The following is a 19,060-nucleotide window of genomic DNA, read 5'->3' on the forward strand; positions in this document are numbered from 1 at the left end:
TCATTTTCCTATTTTTAAAGTATTTTAAACAGCATTTATATTTGGGATTGTCCTGTTGATTAGTTTCAGTGGAAAATCCTCTAATAAGGCAAATATTGCAATGTCAGCAATTAACAGCAGTAGATAGTAGAAATTATTTTGCTCTCTGAGATAAAAAAACAAAACTGCACTAATTGGTTATTGAATCTTTTGTTAATCTCTGTTGTTCCCAAAGGCTGTTGTAAGAAGACTGTGTAACATAAAAATCTCTCCTTAATAACTTGCTGCCATTTATCAGCTGCTAACAGCTACTTCATTCAAATATTTAGCCATGGTAGAAATAACTATTCCTGTCAGGAAAACCTGTCCAGATCTGGTCACTGGGGTAATCCATTGTGCAACAGATTATATCAAATTACATCCAATCACACTTGGCCAATAAAGAATTCTATTCCATTTCTCATGTCCATGCACAATCTTTTGCCTCCTTAAATTCACTTGAATTCAGCTCATGGAAAAACTGGTCCCAATAAAAGGAATCATGAACTAGTGATGTACATTTAGGAATGTGTAAAATCACATACATATTATTGTCCCATGAAGAACATACAACGGTGCTATTCCCTGGTAAGATTAAACAAGACGACAAAGCCTGTAACAAAATCAACAAGAAAAATGTTGCTTCATATTATTAAATTATATATTAAAATATTAATATATTTTGAATCAACATATTTTGTATGTTATGAATTCAAAAGCTATTCTTTTGAAATAATTAAACATATGAACATTATTTTGGTGTATCTAAATCTTCAAAGGTAGCTAAAAGAAAAAAGGGAGCCATATAAACCAAAACATTCCCACTAGAGAATTATTAATGCATTACTCTTTGTTTATGTAAAAAATCATTAAATATAAGTTCAAACAAGATCACCTAACCTAAACTTTAAAAAAAGCAAATGCACTCTTAAAATGCAACAGCAGAAATATAGTGTAAAAATCAAGAAAATTAATCATTCTTGAGATAGTCACACCATATTTAAAATATTGCTTCCATTTCTGGCCACCATGTTTTAAGAAAGATATTGACAAACTGGAATCTATCAAGAAAACAGAGATAATGAAAAAGGGTCTGAGAAGAAACTTCTGGGAACTATTGTAGTTAGTGAATGTACTTGATCTGAAGAAAAGAAGACTGTGTGGTTACATTATCCACCCCCACCCTCACGCATCTGAATGACTGCCTTATAGAAGATGGGACAGCCTTGTTCCAGAAGCCAGAAAAAACAATGGATTTAAATTAGAAGTAGATGGACATCAGGAAACATTCCATAATATGAGGTAATGTACAACAATAGAACATAATGTTTCTGACTATCTGACTATCATTCAATATCCAATCATTTAAACAGAGGCTGAATGGCCACTGTTGGGGATGCTTACAGTAATGGTTTCTCCACTCAGCCAAGGATTATATTAGATAATCTTCGGATCCTGTGAAACCACCAAACCTTTCTATGAATGGAGGTTGAAATATCACCACTTGGCAAAGAGGATGTCATCTCTACATCAGGCCTTTAACTATGTGTTCCTAATGGAGATTGTATACCCTAGCTTATATCAGTTTCTTGGCTTGGATTTGAAAGGAACATTATCCTGGTGGCCAGATTCAAAGGCTTAAGATTGGCACTGGGCATCAAGAAGCTTTGTATATTTTGAAACCCACTTCAAGTTCCAGTTTTCAAGTAAATCAGGCAGCCTCTAATTCAGCCTACATAGATTTCAGCTGTTTTCTGAATTATAGTCCCAACCAAATTTTGTGTACACATCTAAAAAGGCTACAATAAAGGCTTGGAAGGACTGACCATGTTTGAGAAAGACATACTCCTTTGAAGCATTTTTGAATCTGCAGAAAACATCTTCAAAGTTGAATCTAATGTAAATGATGAGAGAAAAATAATAAGAACTGTGCTCATTTAAAGGCATTCTTCACCTTTCAGTTTGAAAAATCAACCAAGTCAGGATACAGACTTTCAATTGGCAAAAAAAAAAAAAAGGTGTTTGTGCAGTCCTGTATATTGATGCATAAATAATAAATGCATTTGTTAAGCAATGAAAAGGCAATATTTTTCATATTACTATGTAAATATATATTAAAAGGTAAAACATTACTGTCTTTGAATGAGCTTGTACAAGGTGAACTTCAACTCTTTGTAGATTTATTTTCACTGAATATGGAAGGAATATAGGTTGTTCTACAGATGCAATTAAATCAAATTGTGTATACTTTTGCAAAACCTGGTGTTTATGGCAAGCATGCAAATCTCTACCTTGTTCTTATATAAAGCCACTTCTGTTACTATATTTTTCACCTAGGGACAGTACTATGCTACCCTAACTTTTAATATTTTTACAGGAATTTGTCCACACTTCTGCTTATTTAACGAAGTTAACTTCTACACCATGTGATTTCTTTTGGCACTTCCACAGAACTACGGAACAGCTTCCTTCCTTTCTGTTCATACGTGCATTCAATAATATATACATATTAAAATGTTTAGACAGTCTGTAAATCTTTGGATTTTTAATTCTGCAGACCATAACATTCGCCACGCCCATAGTAAACCAATTTAAAAGGCATTGTAACATTTCACTTTATTTGAAAGCAGGCACCTGATAAAGGCATTACTCACCTTGAGATGTAGTAAAGATAGAAGATTGATTAGAAGTAGAACACACGGCAATTCCAGTTATTGGCCTTTTCAAAACAAAATCATGTAATTTATTTAGTTACTTTAGGCTGATTGAAAACTCACACCAGTGTTTCCTGAAGTCTCTAACTAAGGATTTTACTCATTACATTTAATCCACGCGGGAATTCTAAATTTGATATTCAGATGTAAATCTATCTGTATTTAATGGATTTACTCCAAAGTAACTAAAGTAAGTACTTAACTCATAAAGTCTTAAAGGAAGAAATATTTACAATATTTCAAAATTGCAGGTATCACATTGATTCAAAGTGTAGGATGATTTCTCATCCCACTCCAAACTCAATAGAAGCTCTGCTTTCAAAATGAAAATGGTCAAATAAACTTCTCAATGATAGCCAGTTAGTTCTGGTGATACCTGAATTAAAATTTCAACATTTAATTGCACCAAAGTTATATTTTCACCCCCATGGCTCAATTTAAAGCACTTGTTTTAGCTGTTAAGCTCTGAACAACCTGACACTTTGATTTTTTTTTTTTCCAAACAACTTTAATTTTCTTATCCAGGATTTATGTTAGTATCACACTTTCACTACAGGGATTTTGTATTCTATAAAGGTTTAAAAAAAACACAGTCTTATTTTTTTTTAATTTTTGACAAAAATCTCTTTTATGCTGGAAAAACTCTTCCCAATGTGTTTTGAGGTTTATCTGTTAGTATTTTTCCTGTCTTTGGGAGGAGCTTTTTATGACTGGCTATAAAAGTTCCAGTTGTGAAAGATTAACTACTGAGGTATTTTGGATTATATTAAATTGTAGTCAAAATGCAAGAAATATATCAAGACAAAGCTTATTGGGAAAGCTGGGCTGAAAGAATACTTTTCAGCTTACAGGTTCAGCTTGAAAATTTAGATAAAAAACTTGATAAAGAAACAATGGTTTTAAAAGATGGCAATCAGATGCAAATAACAGCACTACAAGATTTACAATTAAATGGATGAGGTGAACTTGAAAATTACAAGTTGGTTAGATAATTCTGAGATAGTTTTTTGTACAACAAATGCTGTGGAGATACACACAACAGACAATTATGACTCTAGGGAATAAAATCCAATTGCTAGAAAGTATCCTGATTAATATCACTAAGAATCAGTGGAGGATATTTGATCCTGGATGGGCCAAACACAATTATTGTGGTTACTTATCGTAGACCAGAAGCATTGTGGACTTTCTGCAAGTCAAATACAACAAACAGATTGTTAACAGAAGGTTTTGAAATTTATTTTAGCTGTTGGTTTTATGTGTTAACTATGGTTCCATATAGTAGATTGATGTCAGGCTAAGTGGGTTGGGTAAACAGTGTTATAGAAATTTATAAATTGTGTTTGTTTCGCAAGGGAAAGGAGTTATTACTTTTGAAATATATTTAACAGTATTCAACTAGAGAGGACAATTTATGTATATGTCTGTTTCGGTTTTTATGCACTTTTTTTGGATGTAGTCTTTATTTTTGTTTTTGTATTTTTCCCTTTTTTGGGAGTTTTATTTTAATGTTCTGAATAAAATAAAAAAAGACAAAAAAAGAAAAGAAATTTTCTTCCCTACGCTAAGCATTTCATTTGTGGTAATAGGGTTGAAGATCACTGAGATGAGTTCAAATATTTATTGTTTTCTTTTATACAATTGCCCATCTAGCTGCTACAATTTACCCTTTGTGGATCTTGTATTGCTCTTCAAGTTTTAAACTGGCCATGTTATTCCAGGAAAGTAAGATGCTTTCTTCTGTCAGATCCTCAAAAGATTCTTCACCTGGAGAGACTGACAAATATGATAATAACGTAAACTCAATGTAATCAAATGAAAGTCAAAAATTGTATATTTTCTATAGGATCTTATTTCAGGGAATAGACAATTCAGGCTTTTTCACATTCCCTCCTGTCCTATTTTTTCTCTCTTAAATAACCCCCTGCCCCCCCCAAAGTATCAATTATAATGTCCATCAGGAGGCACCAAGTTATCAATTTCATCCTTATAGGTAATCATCAGGTGTGGGCAGCCAAAGGTTATTCGATGGGGCTCAAACCTGGTCGTGAATTCGGGGACCTTTACATTTGGATGGCTACATACAGCATATTAGCTGTAAGAGCTATCCGGGTCCTGGTCCTGAATAGTTTGCAGGAAAGGATATAAAGCAGCTGTCAGAGTGGCATATGCAGCCCACCTTCCCATAAAGTCTCAAAACAGAGAGATAAGATAGTAATAGTAGTAAAGTTGGAAGGGACCTTGGAGGTCATCTAGTCCAACCCCCTGCTCAGGCAAGAAATCCTACACCATTTCGGACAAATGGCTGTCCAGTCTCTTCTTAAAAACTTCCAGTGTTGGAGCATTTACTGCTTCTGGAGGCAGATGATATATTATATCATCCCTCCAAGCATGGAGTTTTACTAAGGGTTTAAAAATAGTATCAGTGATAGTAATACAATACTGCAAGCAATCCTGTTGATCATCAAAATTATCTTTTAGTGTTTTGTTAATGACTATATGAATGGAACTCGCAGTTAACTATATTATTATATAGCAGGTGTAATATAAAAAGAATTCAAAAAGAAAAGCTAATGTTTTTCTAACTCTTCAATAAATGATCTCTTCCTTATGACTCTGTTGTACAAAGAGTAATTCAAATGTCATCACCTACCAACAATCAACTGCTGCAAATCAGGTCTAATTTTATCTTTCCAATGTTGTGAATTATATTTCATCCACTAACAAGGATCAGTACACTTTGGGTTACCCATGCATATCCTAAAAGATGGCATCCCATAATAGCTGCCTCTCATTTTTGAGGTTTGTTTCAAAAACAACGAACACGCCATTTTGAATGTTTGTGAACATCAATAACTATGTTCTCCTAATAAATCATATACTATTTTTCACTATATCCTGTTTCTTAATCATTTTAAAATTTTATTTAGCAATTTTTTTAGATTTTGTTGGATAAAGCAACATAGATTAAAAAAGGGAGTGAAACAGGCAATGTGCTAAACAATAAGAAGAATCTAAAAGTCTACAAAATTTACCTGAAGATTCAGTCAGGCTGGATCCAGTCAGGCTGGATGCTCGAGACCAACTTTTTAATTTTGGGATTATCCTTCTTGGATGTGGGATTGTGAACAATTGTTTTGGAGTCTGTCCAAATTCCAAGATTTGCGTCAACAGAGCTACTCTTTCATTTGTGTCCATAATGCTTCAGAAGAAGAAAAAAAATGATCTTGCATTGTACCAAGAAAAACATCATAGTATATTCATTATATATCTGTGGAGACTCTCAATCATCCCGGTCATAGTTGTCCTAAAGGTGCTTTTTCCAAAAGGCAACTGAACTTTCTTGGGTTTTTTTCTTTGAAAAATTTTCCCTTCAAGCTTCTTCTTGAGAGCTTACAACCTTCCCTCAGAGTGCTAACAACCAAATGAATTCAATCCTTGAATTCGCCACCAGTCAGTTGGAACTGACAAAGCTTCTTGGATGAGAAGCGAAACATTTTCCAAGAAAAAAACCAAGAAAGTCCAATTACCTTTTGGAAAAAGCACCTTTGGGCATATTTATTACACTAGGTTAAATCTGTATGTTTCTACCAATAATAGTTTTCATAGTTTAAGCTGGTAGGATTCAAGATACAGAACTTTGTCTCCTTACCTTTGTGGCAGGAACTATAAAGTTCACTAAATTATTTCAAACATAATAGGAAAATGAGGGCTTTCTCTCCACCCCAAATAATTACTTTATGTAGTAGGAAATGCAAAGGGATGCAGACATTGTTGTTGAAAGGACAGCTGTGAAGACTGTGACTTCGAAGGAACTGCTTGTCTGGTGAATTTAACCCTTTTCACCAAACAGGCCTTCTTTTTCTTTCTTTTCCTTTAAAGTTTTCTTGCCTTTCCTTTATCCTTACTCAGTTGTATTTCTTCCCTTTCCTTCCCATTTCCAACCAATAACTTATTGCTCTTATTCTTATTTTTGTTATTTCTGCTGGAAAGATAGAGAAAAATCTTATCTTTGAATGGATGGTATTTACACATGAGGGTTATTTTATAGGCAATTCAGTTTCTTGGTACTGTTTAACTAAACATACATTTATAGGCTTTTCTGTTCTGCTCTATATGTCCTATGTACACATTTAGTAACGGGAGGAAATTTTCAGAAAATCTGAGGATATATATGGACAGGAGGAAATTTTTCAGCAACTGGCAACCCTAAACTGAGAAAGTGTCATTTTCCTATTTTTTTTTCTTTTATCTCTGCTCTTCCTTTTTGGAGATAATCCTTTTAAATTTAGAGTCAACTTCATTTCTAGTAAAGAGTATGGAATGAGAATCTGAAATGTTTTTCCAACTCTAATTTAAGTATCTTTACAACACTGAATTAGTCAGAATTGCACAATTCTTAAACTAGTGAAAAAGATTTACATATATTAACTACCTAATTGTGCAATTAATTTATGGAAACACAACTCATATGTAGATTCCACAAACTCTTCAAAATGGCCTGACATTTATCTTGAAATGTATTCTGTTCTTTAATCACCCTTTTCCAACATCACCCTTTTAAAAACTATTTTGATAGAAAGAGCTTCAATGTTCACACCAAAATTGTCCTGTTCAGAAGGCAAACTTTGATTTAAACAAACCAGGATCTCAACACCAAACTTGAAATCAGAGGGGAGTAGAAACTTATGAGCATCTTGAACTATTCTCAGCATGTTTATAAAATCAGGAATGAGAAAGACCCAATGCTACTGATTTTATTATTTAGGTGCAGCTTTCCAAATTGGACATCCCATTAAATGTATAGGATTATAAGTAGGCTACACACCAAAATGTTGCAGTATGCAGTGATCCTAGTCAAGTAGTCATGCCCTCAAGACTATGCCATTGCTTGACCTCTTCATTCCCACCTCCAGTTTTTTTGTACCTCCTCTTCGATTAGGCATTGGAGCATTCGGGCATGGAACATGCTTTGCGTTCAGCATACTATTCCTGAACATGCATCTTGCTCCATTCTTTTTAGGGTTTCTCCTAAAGGTTACTTTGCTGCTTATGTGCTTTTGCAAACTTGAAGATTGTCTAAAGACCGTCAGTTTACTCCTTTGAGTGCATACAAGATATCTCAGAATTCATGCTAAAGAACTGTATTGAGGCAATACTTTTTTTTCTTTTTGGGGATGAGTGGGGGTTAAGCACATACATAGCATTCTCTCAAAGGGAGATGTATAAAATTTGTAATTAAAACCAGGGTTTGTAACAGAAGAATATGAATGCTATATTCTCATTATAAGCATATAGAAGTTACCTGTTCAGATCTACTCCTCCTTCATAGGTCAAGGGATGAAATACTAAAAAGAAGTAGAGAAGTATGCTGCTTACTTGAAAATACAATTGTGGCAAGACTCTTAATCAAGGAGCATTCTGCAATCTCTCACAAGAAGGTGCTATGTCATTTGTACACAATAAATTTCAGCTCTATTCAATATCAAGACAAATAGCACAATGTCTGAAATATAATTTTTTAAAGTTCTAACTCTCTATAACTGCTTAACATCCAAATAGTCTTCTCTTTATGAACTCTGATTATGTAAATTTCTAACACCAGCATGAGCACCAGTCCAGTGCTAAAAGATAACTCCAGAAACCACAAACCCAGCAGGTTTTGACTTTAGTCAAAACCTGAGCACATCAGGGAGGCCACCTGGTATTTGAGGATTAGAAACTAAGAATGTTTGTAGGATCATTGTCCAGCCTTATGGATCTGAGAGGTAGAGAAGCTGCCGAAGACAATGAAAAGAATGGAGAAAGCAAACAGCAGCTTAGAAGCCAAGTAGTGCCTAGCTGCAATGGAGTGGAGGCAGTAGTTGGTTTTTTTTCAGATTTAACCCAACTCCACTAAATCAAAGTATATGACATAAAAGTTTTATTACAGAAGTCTTAGAACTGAACTTCCATTGCTACTTCAAGTAGAAGTCAAATGTGATCAATACTTTTTGACTGGTTTCTTAATGAATACTGTACATAAGCAACCTGCTCTACTTTAGGATGTTACTACCCTAATTACAATGGAAACATATTTGTGTCTATTCAGAAGCAAGCCAAACAGAATTCATATAATTTACTTCCGTGTATATTTATATAAGATTACAGTTATGACCTATAACTGTAACTTCAACAAAAGAGAAACTTAAATTTAATGTGGATATAATCAAGCAAGACTGTTTCATACGACAAAAATCAGCAATATTTATAAACATTTACCTTGCAGCAAGTATTACTTAACATAATAAAATTTATTTCTGAGAAAACATATTTAGAATCATGCCATTAAAATGTGCTTGAATCTGTTTTCATTAGCATTATAATTTATAATAGATATGGAAGAGAATTTGGTACATTATGACATGTTATGTGTTCAATAACGGGTAGAGTGTGTCAAAGAAGTCCTAGTATAAGAGAACGCCATACAGCTGAAATGCAAAAATAGCCCTTAAGAACTTTAAATATCTATATCAAAATTACCATTCTGAGCTGCAACAGCTTCATTGCCCTTCTGCTTATAGCCAAACACAAGATCAATCCATTCATGGAGATGTTCTGACACATACTGGCTTTCTAAAGCATCTTGACTCTTCTGGAGAAAATCTTTGGCATCTGAAATAAATAATATTCAAATTTCTTGCATGTTGTGGACAGCACACCTCTAGTCACATTTTCCTACCTCCCTTAAAAAAATAATTAAAAACAGCACAAGAAGCTTCGGGAAATCATATTAATCAGCATTCAGAATTTTGTAGCAATCATCTTTAAAGCCCAGAATAGGAGAAAAATGGATATTATTTTACAAGTTTATGGAATGAGAGCAAATCTCTGGAGCAGAATCCAGATAATAGTTACACCTAAAATTTTATTTACCTGATGCCCATGGAGGAAGTTCTACATTGTCAACCATCTTTCCTCCTTGTGTCTTCCCCAAGTCCAGTTTCAGGTTATTTAATAAGAAACTAGAATCACTTTCATAGAACTCGGGGATTAGCTGGATAAAAGAAAAGTGGGGAACTGTTAGCAATGAAATAAAATTGTATTTATATTCATAACAGCATTACAGTAAAACATTGACTAGTGCTTATTCATGCTTCTAAACCAGCACAAAGCACTATCACACAACAGACTGCACCCTTTCAAAAAGAAAATCCAAACCTGACTAACTCCTAACAGAAGACAGACCAGTAGTCCCATTCTTGGGTTGAATGCACAGTAGGAATTGGTAGAATGCACTGTTGGCCATTTATTTTTAAATGTGGGCATTTGTCACCAATATGTCAGAACATCAAAGATACAGCATTCACATTAACTGTGAAGTTATCAGATTCAGTCTACTCCAAGTAAACTATTAAGCTATAGTTGGTATCAGGAAATCTCTGTAAAACCCCAGGTATTGTGGAGTTTTAATTTCTTACTTTAAAATATCAGCCCAAACTGGATATCCTTTCTTACGTGCCAGCAACAGATTGGTCAAGTGAATGTCTATTTGGCGATCTTTTAAAGTGAAATAAATTATCTTGAAGTGCATGAATTGATTCCACAAAGAAAAACAAGAAAGTCCTGTTGCCTCTTGAAAAAGCACCTTTAATACAACCATGACCTGGATGACTGAGAATCTCCACTGACACTTGATTCCATAGTACAAAGATTTATATTGGCCACCATTCATATATCCACAGTATATCTTAATCTACACAAACTACCTTTTCTTGAATGTGTTTACAGTTGTGGATCTCTATTGCACATATTAATGCAAAGGTTCCATGTATTCATTAAAACACAAACACTAAGCAGAACACAACACAAGCTTTTTAGTATAGGAAAGAGGAATGGAAAAGATTTTCATTTCTCCCTGTAATGGGTTTTGTGCCCTCTAGCTCAACTTTACAGAGCCTGCAAGAAGATAAAAGATCACGAAGATTGCTTTCCCAATCCCATGAGTATTATTGAAACTCCATTAAGTGCTATGCTGCTAGATAAAAGTCACCAATGGAAATGAACGGTTATGTATAAAATGGCAATGATGTTGAAGACATACCCTTCAATTTTTCTCTTCAAGATGTCATGCCATTACTGATATCGTAAAGCCTATGTTTGATTTTTTGGCAGAAAAAAACCAACATAAATAAAAGTTGCTATACAAAAGAAAGCCCAAGTTTTATAAAGCTTATTTCAACTGTGTTTATACCACTTCAATCATGGTAGCACTTAATGTAATCTATAGTTCTACCTACCCATAGCAAGGGATATTTAATTACCAACTTTCATTATACAACATAACTTTTAGCTTCAAATGTTGATTCAAACTGTTTTTATTTAAACATCTAACAGATGTTTAGATAACATTCTGGAACATCAGCTCATGATTAGTTATTGTAATATGATAAACATGAAGCATCTATCAGGCTAAATTCTCAGTGAATAATAAAGTATATTTCAGCTTGTAACATTGAATTTATTTCAATCATGTTTGGCTGCAGGTCTTTAGAAGAAATCCAATATCACTTATTATCTTAGTCTTATAACTAGGGATGCTAACAATTTGGGATTTTCTGTATGATAGGCCCCAAAGGTTGGGGTAACTTCCTAGATCTGTTAGATGGAAATTCATTTTTATATGCCATATCTGCAGCATCTCAATCAGCAACATGAAGAAAAACAATTACTACAGACTGAAGTACAAGAAGATAATTTACCTCTTTGAAGTCTGTTGCGCCATCTAAACAGTTTTTCCAGGTTTCTGCAATACTAGATAAGAATAGTACAGAGAATAACCAGTTGTAATTTAAAGCAACATTGTAAGTGTGACAAACATAAAAGTTAACTGAACTGGTTGCGAAATTTAGAACTAACCTGTTGAACATTCTGTCAGGATGATCAAACTTTCCATTTTGTAAGCAAAGCATATGCTCTGGTGCTATAAAAACAAAAGAGGTTAGATATATATATTCACTCAAGTACTATAATGATATTCTCTGAAATAATTTTGCATATATCTTACCAACTCTGACCAGGTAAAAGAGAACATAACCTGGTGATGAATAGTGGCTGCCATACATAAATTTTGGTTCTTGCATTTCTTGATAACGTACCTATCAATGCAAAAAAGGGGGGGGGGAATAGGGAGAATCAATTAACTGATAAAATTTTTCTATAGTGATTACATGTAGTTTATATTAAAAAGTGAGTCAGCATTTCATTTTTTGTGCACATTGTTCCATGACTGAAATGAGTCACTGACACAACCATATATTCAATCTCAGTGGACTGCTATAGGGAACAATTCCAAAATATATTATATTTCAGACATGCTTGACTCCAGGGCCACTTGGATAAATTCTTCCCCATGTCCAGTAAAAAAAGATTGTTTATATGTACAGTATAATCTGATCCTAAAATATCTGAAAAAAATACCTATCAAATCAGTGCAACCTGCATATGAAAACCTTAGAAAGATATTCTAATCTAGTCTTTTCCACCCTTCTCTTGTATATACTGAAATGTTTAGGTAAAATAGGCTTGCTTTATAATAAAAAAAATAGTTAGAAATATTCACATATTTAACCTTTTATTGACAGTCTAAGAAATCATAGTCCAGCCTAAATATATCACTTATAAACTTTTGAGCTATGCTGCTCTTTACGCCTAGATAATAGCCAATTATAATAGCCAAACTACAGACTTGAGAAAAACATTTTAAATGTTGCTGAACCACAAAAAATAGCAGCTTTGCTTAATACATCTGCAATGATGGAGGTGCAGGGAGTTTTAATTTAGGAACACCTGAAGGGCCACTGTACCTCCAGTCCTTTTATTGCTTTCTCATTTTCTCTCGCTATATCTCCTTGTACTCACATTTGGATACCTTTACCAAGTAATCACCCTCCCATCTCAAATATCTACAAGTAAAGTTACATTCTTTAACTATTACTTCTAAAACCAGTTTTTCTAGCAATTTTGCATCTATCTTTTATAACAAATTGAAACATTTCACTAGAAAAAACTATACTTAAAATACAATAAACAAAAAACTTGTTTTAACTAATTTACACACACACACATAAACACACAAACACACACATGAACACACACAAATATACAAACAAGGTGTTTTTCTACATACCAGTAATCTTTCCAATCTTTCTTTATTTAGTGCACCTATAGGTTTACTAAGGTCACGAAATGTTTCGGACTTTGTTAGATCTATAAAAAAAGAACATTTGTAAATATATATTATATTATTAACAATGATATGACAACTTTATTTTCTAATGCGTATGGACAAAATTTAAGATATCAAAGCTAATTAGGAGCTATACTAAAGCTATACTTTTAAAGCATAATTGCAATCCTTGGGAAGAATTTGGACTAATGTGTTTGCATATTTAGCTATAAAGCTGGAGGGGAATCAGGTCTACTGATTCCAATAATTTCAGTATAGGAAAAAAACTTCACTGAAGTTTTGTTTTTTCAGATACCTGCGCTGCAGTTACTTTGGTGGAAAAGTATTTTTTTTCATCCCTCAAATATATCATTTTATGGAAAAATTAGACCAATTCTCACTTCACAATCAAACCAGCAAACGTATATTTAATGAATGCACCCCATTTCCAGTTTTGTAATTAACTGCTTATACCCAAAAGACAAACACTTCACGAACACAGGTTTTTTCTCTATTTTATGCTTTAATATTTTAACATTTATTTTTATCTCATTTAGATTCTTTAACTGATTTTAAAATAACCAATTTAAAAATAAAATATATGTTTTCTGGAAAGTTTCAGTCATTTAATACTTTCTATTCACAATTATCCATTTTAGGCTATTTTAGTTTTACATGCTATTTTGGTAAGATATACATTTTTATACTCTCTTCAAGTTGAAAATCCAAAGAAATTAGATTTTTGGATTTTAGATATCAAGTAACTTTATTCAAAACTATCCTGAAAAGGCAAAATCAATCATTTTTTTTGAAAAAAAATATGCTAACAGCTCTTATTTAGTTTTTCTCTTAGATAAGCAGAAAACATGTATGCAAACCTTTCCAATCTATTCAAGACCCTTACTTTCTATGAATAACACATCAAAGTTAGTGCTTACAATGCAAACTGTGGAACTCTATGTAGCCTTAATTGAAATGAATGGATTTTTGCAACATTGAATCTAAATTCACTAAATACTGAATCTTTTATCTTCATGCCCCAGGTTGTTATTAATGTTTCCTGACTTGTATTTCCTCAAGGAGTCATTTAAAAGTCTAAATGCAGCAAAGTAAGCAGCAGGCTGTGCAACTTGTTTATACCAAGTTTAAACCAAGTTTAAAAAAACCAACTGAAAATGCTGCTGCTACTAAACACTATTCCATTTTGGAAACAGAAGTTTGAGAAAATGAACTGACAGCACAAGCATCCAACTGCTCAGAGTACCTGGTCTGGATTGTCCCGTTGCATTTACTTTGCTTGTCTCCAAAGAACTCTTACCTAGTTCTGAGCTAGAATAATCTGCTATGATCCATGGAAAGACAGGGTACTGGGAAAGATCATTGCAGCTCCGATCAGCCAGATTATTGAGATGAAGAAGGTATTGGTAGTTTGAGATATGCCCTCGTTGCCATTGTAACATGTAGCTCTCTGCGGTGTGCTCTGTAATATGATTTTCTAGAAAGATACAGAAAATGTGACAGAATGCAAATAAGAAATTAATGTAATTTGCAATTAAGGCTTTCCAAGGAACACGCATCAGGCTGAATTTCTATCTTACAAGGCTTGTAGAGCCATCGTTTATCACTGATCAGATAAGGCAGATCACTCCCCTGACAGCAAGTATTCACTGATTTATGAGAAGTGGGTGAAGCTGTACCCCACAAAATAATTACTGTATCTTGCCATCCCTATTCTGTGCATGTCTATTTGCTAATATAAAAATGAGCAATGATTAAAAGAAATCTTCCACTATTTTTTTCTAAGTAATTGTTTTCTAAGCAGTTGTCTTCCATGGAAATTTCATGACAAAAAAGTTGACAATGAAAATCTTGGGATGGGTGATGATGGAGAAGATAATCTGCCTGCATTAAAATACACAAATTAATGTAATATGATGGGAATAAAATCAGTTATTTTAACGATTTTGTTTAATCCTTAAGGACTTTATCCTTCTTTATCCTGACCCTGCTCACATTTTGATATGCTGCTCTTAATCCAAACTAGACTTGTCTTTTAGTATTCCGCTAACCATGCTCATACCTCATTTGATTTTGGATTACACCATACATAGCTGCCCCCGTCCTTCAACATCTTTTGTGGTAGTGTATTAAATATTCTGAGCTCAAGTTTCAGGTTTTTCATGTGTCCCAAGATCTATATTAAAGCCAATCCATTGTAAGGGCTATTTATACTTCTTGTTTCAAATGCTGTGTCAGGAATTAGTTTTGTGGTTTAGGGTTGAATTATTAAAATTTTCCCCAGCAGTATTGACTTAAATCAGATCAAATGTTGGACCAAAGCAACAGCTCTTGCAACCATGACAAAGCAATAAGAGCTGTTGTGGGCTCTGTTTAGCCTCTTCTTCTGCATAAATGAAGATTTCTCTGAACTTCATGCCTGCCTTCCTAGTAGATATGTTGCTGCCTTTTAAAAACAAATTTCCTGTGGGGAAGTTAGATTTCATGCAAATTAACTATAAGTGCGTTTCATGTTCCACTTTGTTTGTTAGGCAGATGGGTTGAGATTAAAAAAGATAGCCAACTACAAAGATTGTTATTTAGGAGAAAACATTATAGCCCTCTCTAAGTGGTTTACAGAGTCAGCATATTGCCCCCAACAACCTGGGTCTTCATTTTACTGACCTTTGGAAGGATGGAAGGCTGAGTCAACCTTGAGCCGGTCAGAATCAAATTGTTGAATTGCTGGCAGCTGGCAATCAGCAGAAGTAGCCTGCAGTACTGCATTCTAACCATTGTGCCACTATGACTCTTATTATATAACTATAATAGTAACTATTATTTGCTTCAGACAGAAGTGTTGCTGGTACTGTTAGTTATTCCAATGCTACTACATTTATGGTTTGATTTGGTTTGCTGAATTCTGTTATTAGCTTGTAAGAGATATGCAATTCAGTTCCAAGAAATTGGTGAATATGTGCCACCTATCTGTTTCTTTTTAAATCAGCACGTTTTCCCAATATAGGTAGTCCTCGGATTACGACTATTTGTTTAGCAACCATTCAGAGTTACAAGGCACTGAATAAAGTGATTTATGACCAGTCCTTGCACTTACTACTGTCATAACATCCCTGCATTCATTTGATAGAAGTTTGGGAGTTTAGGAATTAGCGTTCATTTATTAAGGTTTCAGTATCCTGGGGTCATGTGATTACCAGTTGCGAATTTTCAACAAGCAAAGGCAATGGAGGAAGCTAGATTCATTAACAATCTTGTGATTCACTTAACAACCATGATAATTCACTTACTGACCACAGCAAAAAGACTTGTAAAGTCAAGCATAATTCACTTAACTACCCCTTCCCTTAGCAATGTACATTTCGGTCCCAACTGTGGTCTTAAGTTGAGGACTACATATATTATATGGCAGCACCATAAGGCAACTGTGCAACTGCAGGAAAAAACTGGCTGGTCTAGAGAGTTGCACATTCTGAATCACCTTTTTTGTATTACTTCTGAAGTGTTATACAGGTCTAACGTTTGTTCTCTATCCATCCTCTTGTGCTAATGTTGGGCTTCCAAATTCACTTAAATTCAGTTTTTACTGGTTTATAAAGTCTTCAGCAATAGTTTTCTAACAAAAACAAAATAAAAAAAACAGGCATAACATTCCAACAGAAAAAAAATCATAATAGTTACTATTATAGTTACATAATAAGAGCCATGGTGGCATAGTGGTTAGAATGTAGTATTGCAGCCTATCTCTGCTAATATTGCCAGGCATTAAATTCGTTCAATCCTGATCAGCTCAAGGTTGACTCAGCCATCCATCCTTCTCAGGTCAGTAAAAATGAGGACCCAGATTGTTGGGGGCAATATGCTGACTCTATAAACCGCTTAGAGAGGGCTGTAAAGCACTGTGAAGCGGTATCTAAGTCAAAGTGCTATTGCTATTGCTATTTTTTATGGGTGTATGCCTGGGATGATCACTATGACAAAGACAAGTGAATTCGGTTACTTGAAGTTTCAAGTGAGTTGGGCTGTTAATACATTGGGTTGTTAATACATTCTGCCACAATTTATCTGCCACTCAGTCTAAAAATTATTGGCCAAGAGTATTTTTTAAAAAAAAAATATTGGGGAAAAAGCCATAGGTAACAATGGAAGCCTTAATCAAAATATATACCTACTCTTTGTTATTTGCCCCAAGTTGCAGTATTTTTCTTCCTTATATTAAAGCTGCTCTTCTGATTATATAGACAGGGATATTATCAAATGACAACATATGGAAGATATAGAACTCTCTTTACCTGATTCTCACCTTTCAATGGCTTTCTTCTGCTAATCATACACAAATTTAAAGATGGTACTAAGAATCTGCTACTAAGTATCTCCACAAAATAAAAAAGAGCTCTTTTTCTAGGCAATACTTCCAATCTTCTATAAAAGCTAAATTTATATAAAAAGTTGAAGTTAGTCTGATTCCCAACCCCCTACACACTATATTATTTATTAGAACTGTTTTGAAACCTAAATATGTTGACACGTAGAAATAGACATTATCTCGGTCCTCAGTGTTGTAGAATTTCAAATAGATGTCTGAACATAAATCATTTTCAGTGCAAAATACTTCCAGACCCTTGAAAATTAAAGAGATAAAAATAACATGTAATGAAGTTAACAAAACTACTGAATTATTCAGAATCCATGTAGCAGATGTTAAGCATAGATAACTGATTCTTATTGTTTTCAAAATAGCAGAACTGATGTCTAGATTATTTTATAGCATAAAAAGTCAACACAATTAATTTATTTTTACTAGGCAAGCACTTGGTTAAATTATTCCTTTATAACTACCAAAATACTGCCAAGATCAAAGCAAAGCTTTCCACAACGAGATACACATTTGATTATATAATGTATGAATATATGATTATATAATGCATGAATCTGTTAAATGATTTTCCATAAACTAAGTTGCTAGAAAATTCAATCAAAATGTAATTTTGTATCAGTTCTGTGAAACAGGCTCCACTAAGTCCAGAAAGATTTTGTACTGTGTAATGCTTGCTCCCTCAGGAATTGAAATAGCTAAATTTAAACCCATGAAGCACATCTATGATACCAAGGATCAAAAGCAAGTATTATCTTACCAAAGGTGACAGACTATGTCTTCTTTTGTAGATGCGTCTGACACTACGCAGTGTCACTTGTACCACAGGTTTCTATAAGGAAAGAAGTCAAAGATTACACATTTCTTCCAGTTTTATTCATATGTTCTAGACAGAAGATGCATTTTCTCCTCTAGTACTTTACCAACAGTGAATTTCGATGTTGCATCCAAGAAAAGACCATTTTGGAGGGTTGCTGGGATTTTTTTTTAACAGGATGGGTTAGTTATCTTAATTTAGAGAGGCTACTTCTGTGACTGTTCAGTAATCTGTATGTGTTCTGGAAATAGCCAGCTATTTGTTATCTGAGGAAGCTAATTAAAAATTAGGTTAACTTCTTCTCAATGTTAAGGATAGATTCACAGTATAGAAACTTTGTGTGATATAATTAAACGTACACATGTGAGCAGAAGATACCATGGCTTCTCACAAGAAATACATGAATCTACTTTCTAGTTTGTTAGCATCACAGCAAGAACTCTTTGACTTTCTTAATTGAGATAGTTTGGTACCTTGAAAACAGATAGAAGCATTTAACTTATTGTATCAGGAAAGCCAGATGGATGCCAATGGAAAGTTGCATGCCAATAGAAATGCCAATGGAAATCTACATACCTAGGACATAGCATCCCAATTCTTGTGTTCCAGAATCATCAGTATGTAACAGAATAGCCATTAAGGCCATTTTCCATCTATTAATTCATACCATCTTCATGGCATCACTGAGCCATAATGAAGTGATATAAGCCTGTCCTCTTTATTGCTACTTTGACACAACAATAGATGGATGAATCCAGTGCTGTAAGTCACCAATTAGAACATGACCCAACACTACTGATAGGGCAGTGGATTACTTGACCAATACTTGTATGTGTGCTTTAATTTTTTTTACCTTTAATTGTAACATGGATATTTCTAAAAAGCAGGCTTAAGCTGAAACTAGTTTTCCTCAG

The 19,060-nt window shown here is 33.9% G+C and overlaps 1 protein-coding gene across 2 annotated transcripts in view; it reads right to left on the reverse strand.

The window, feature by feature from the left end:
* NSMAF (neutral sphingomyelinase activation associated factor) overlaps positions 1–19,060 on the reverse strand; it is a 44,552-nt gene that overhangs the window by 14,611 nt on the left and 10,881 nt on the right. For both annotated transcript variants that reach the window (XM_039346579.1, XM_039346578.1), the window contains exons 11-25: positions 18,090–18,161; positions 17,467–17,575; positions 14,258–14,434; positions 12,901–12,980; positions 11,779–11,869; positions 11,631–11,694; positions 11,474–11,525; positions 9,648–9,768; positions 9,255–9,386; positions 8,038–8,080; positions 5,768–5,934; positions 4,400–4,508; positions 2,673–2,737; positions 1,845–1,912; positions 564–631 (exon numbers count right to left, since the gene is read on the reverse strand). In XM_039346579.1, the coding sequence (XP_039202513.1) occupies positions 564–631; positions 1,845–1,912; positions 2,673–2,737; positions 4,400–4,508; positions 5,768–5,934; positions 8,038–8,080; positions 9,255–9,386; positions 9,648–9,768; positions 11,474–11,525; positions 11,631–11,694; positions 11,779–11,869; positions 12,901–12,980; positions 14,258–14,434; positions 17,467–17,575; positions 18,090–18,161 (1,418 nt within the window). The remainder of the gene's footprint in view (positions 1–563; positions 632–1,844; positions 1,913–2,672; positions 2,738–4,399; positions 4,509–5,767; positions 5,935–8,037; positions 8,081–9,254; positions 9,387–9,647; positions 9,769–11,473; positions 11,526–11,630; positions 11,695–11,778; positions 11,870–12,900; positions 12,981–14,257; positions 14,435–17,466; positions 17,576–18,089; positions 18,162–19,060) is intronic.

This window comes from Crotalus tigris, unplaced genomic scaffold (genome assembly GCF_016545835.1).
Source record: "Crotalus tigris isolate CLP2741 ecotype Arizona unplaced genomic scaffold, ASM1654583v1 scf7180000018015.536803, whole genome shotgun sequence".
Classification (NCBI taxonomy): Eukaryota; Metazoa; Chordata; class Lepidosauria; order Squamata; family Viperidae; genus Crotalus; species Crotalus tigris.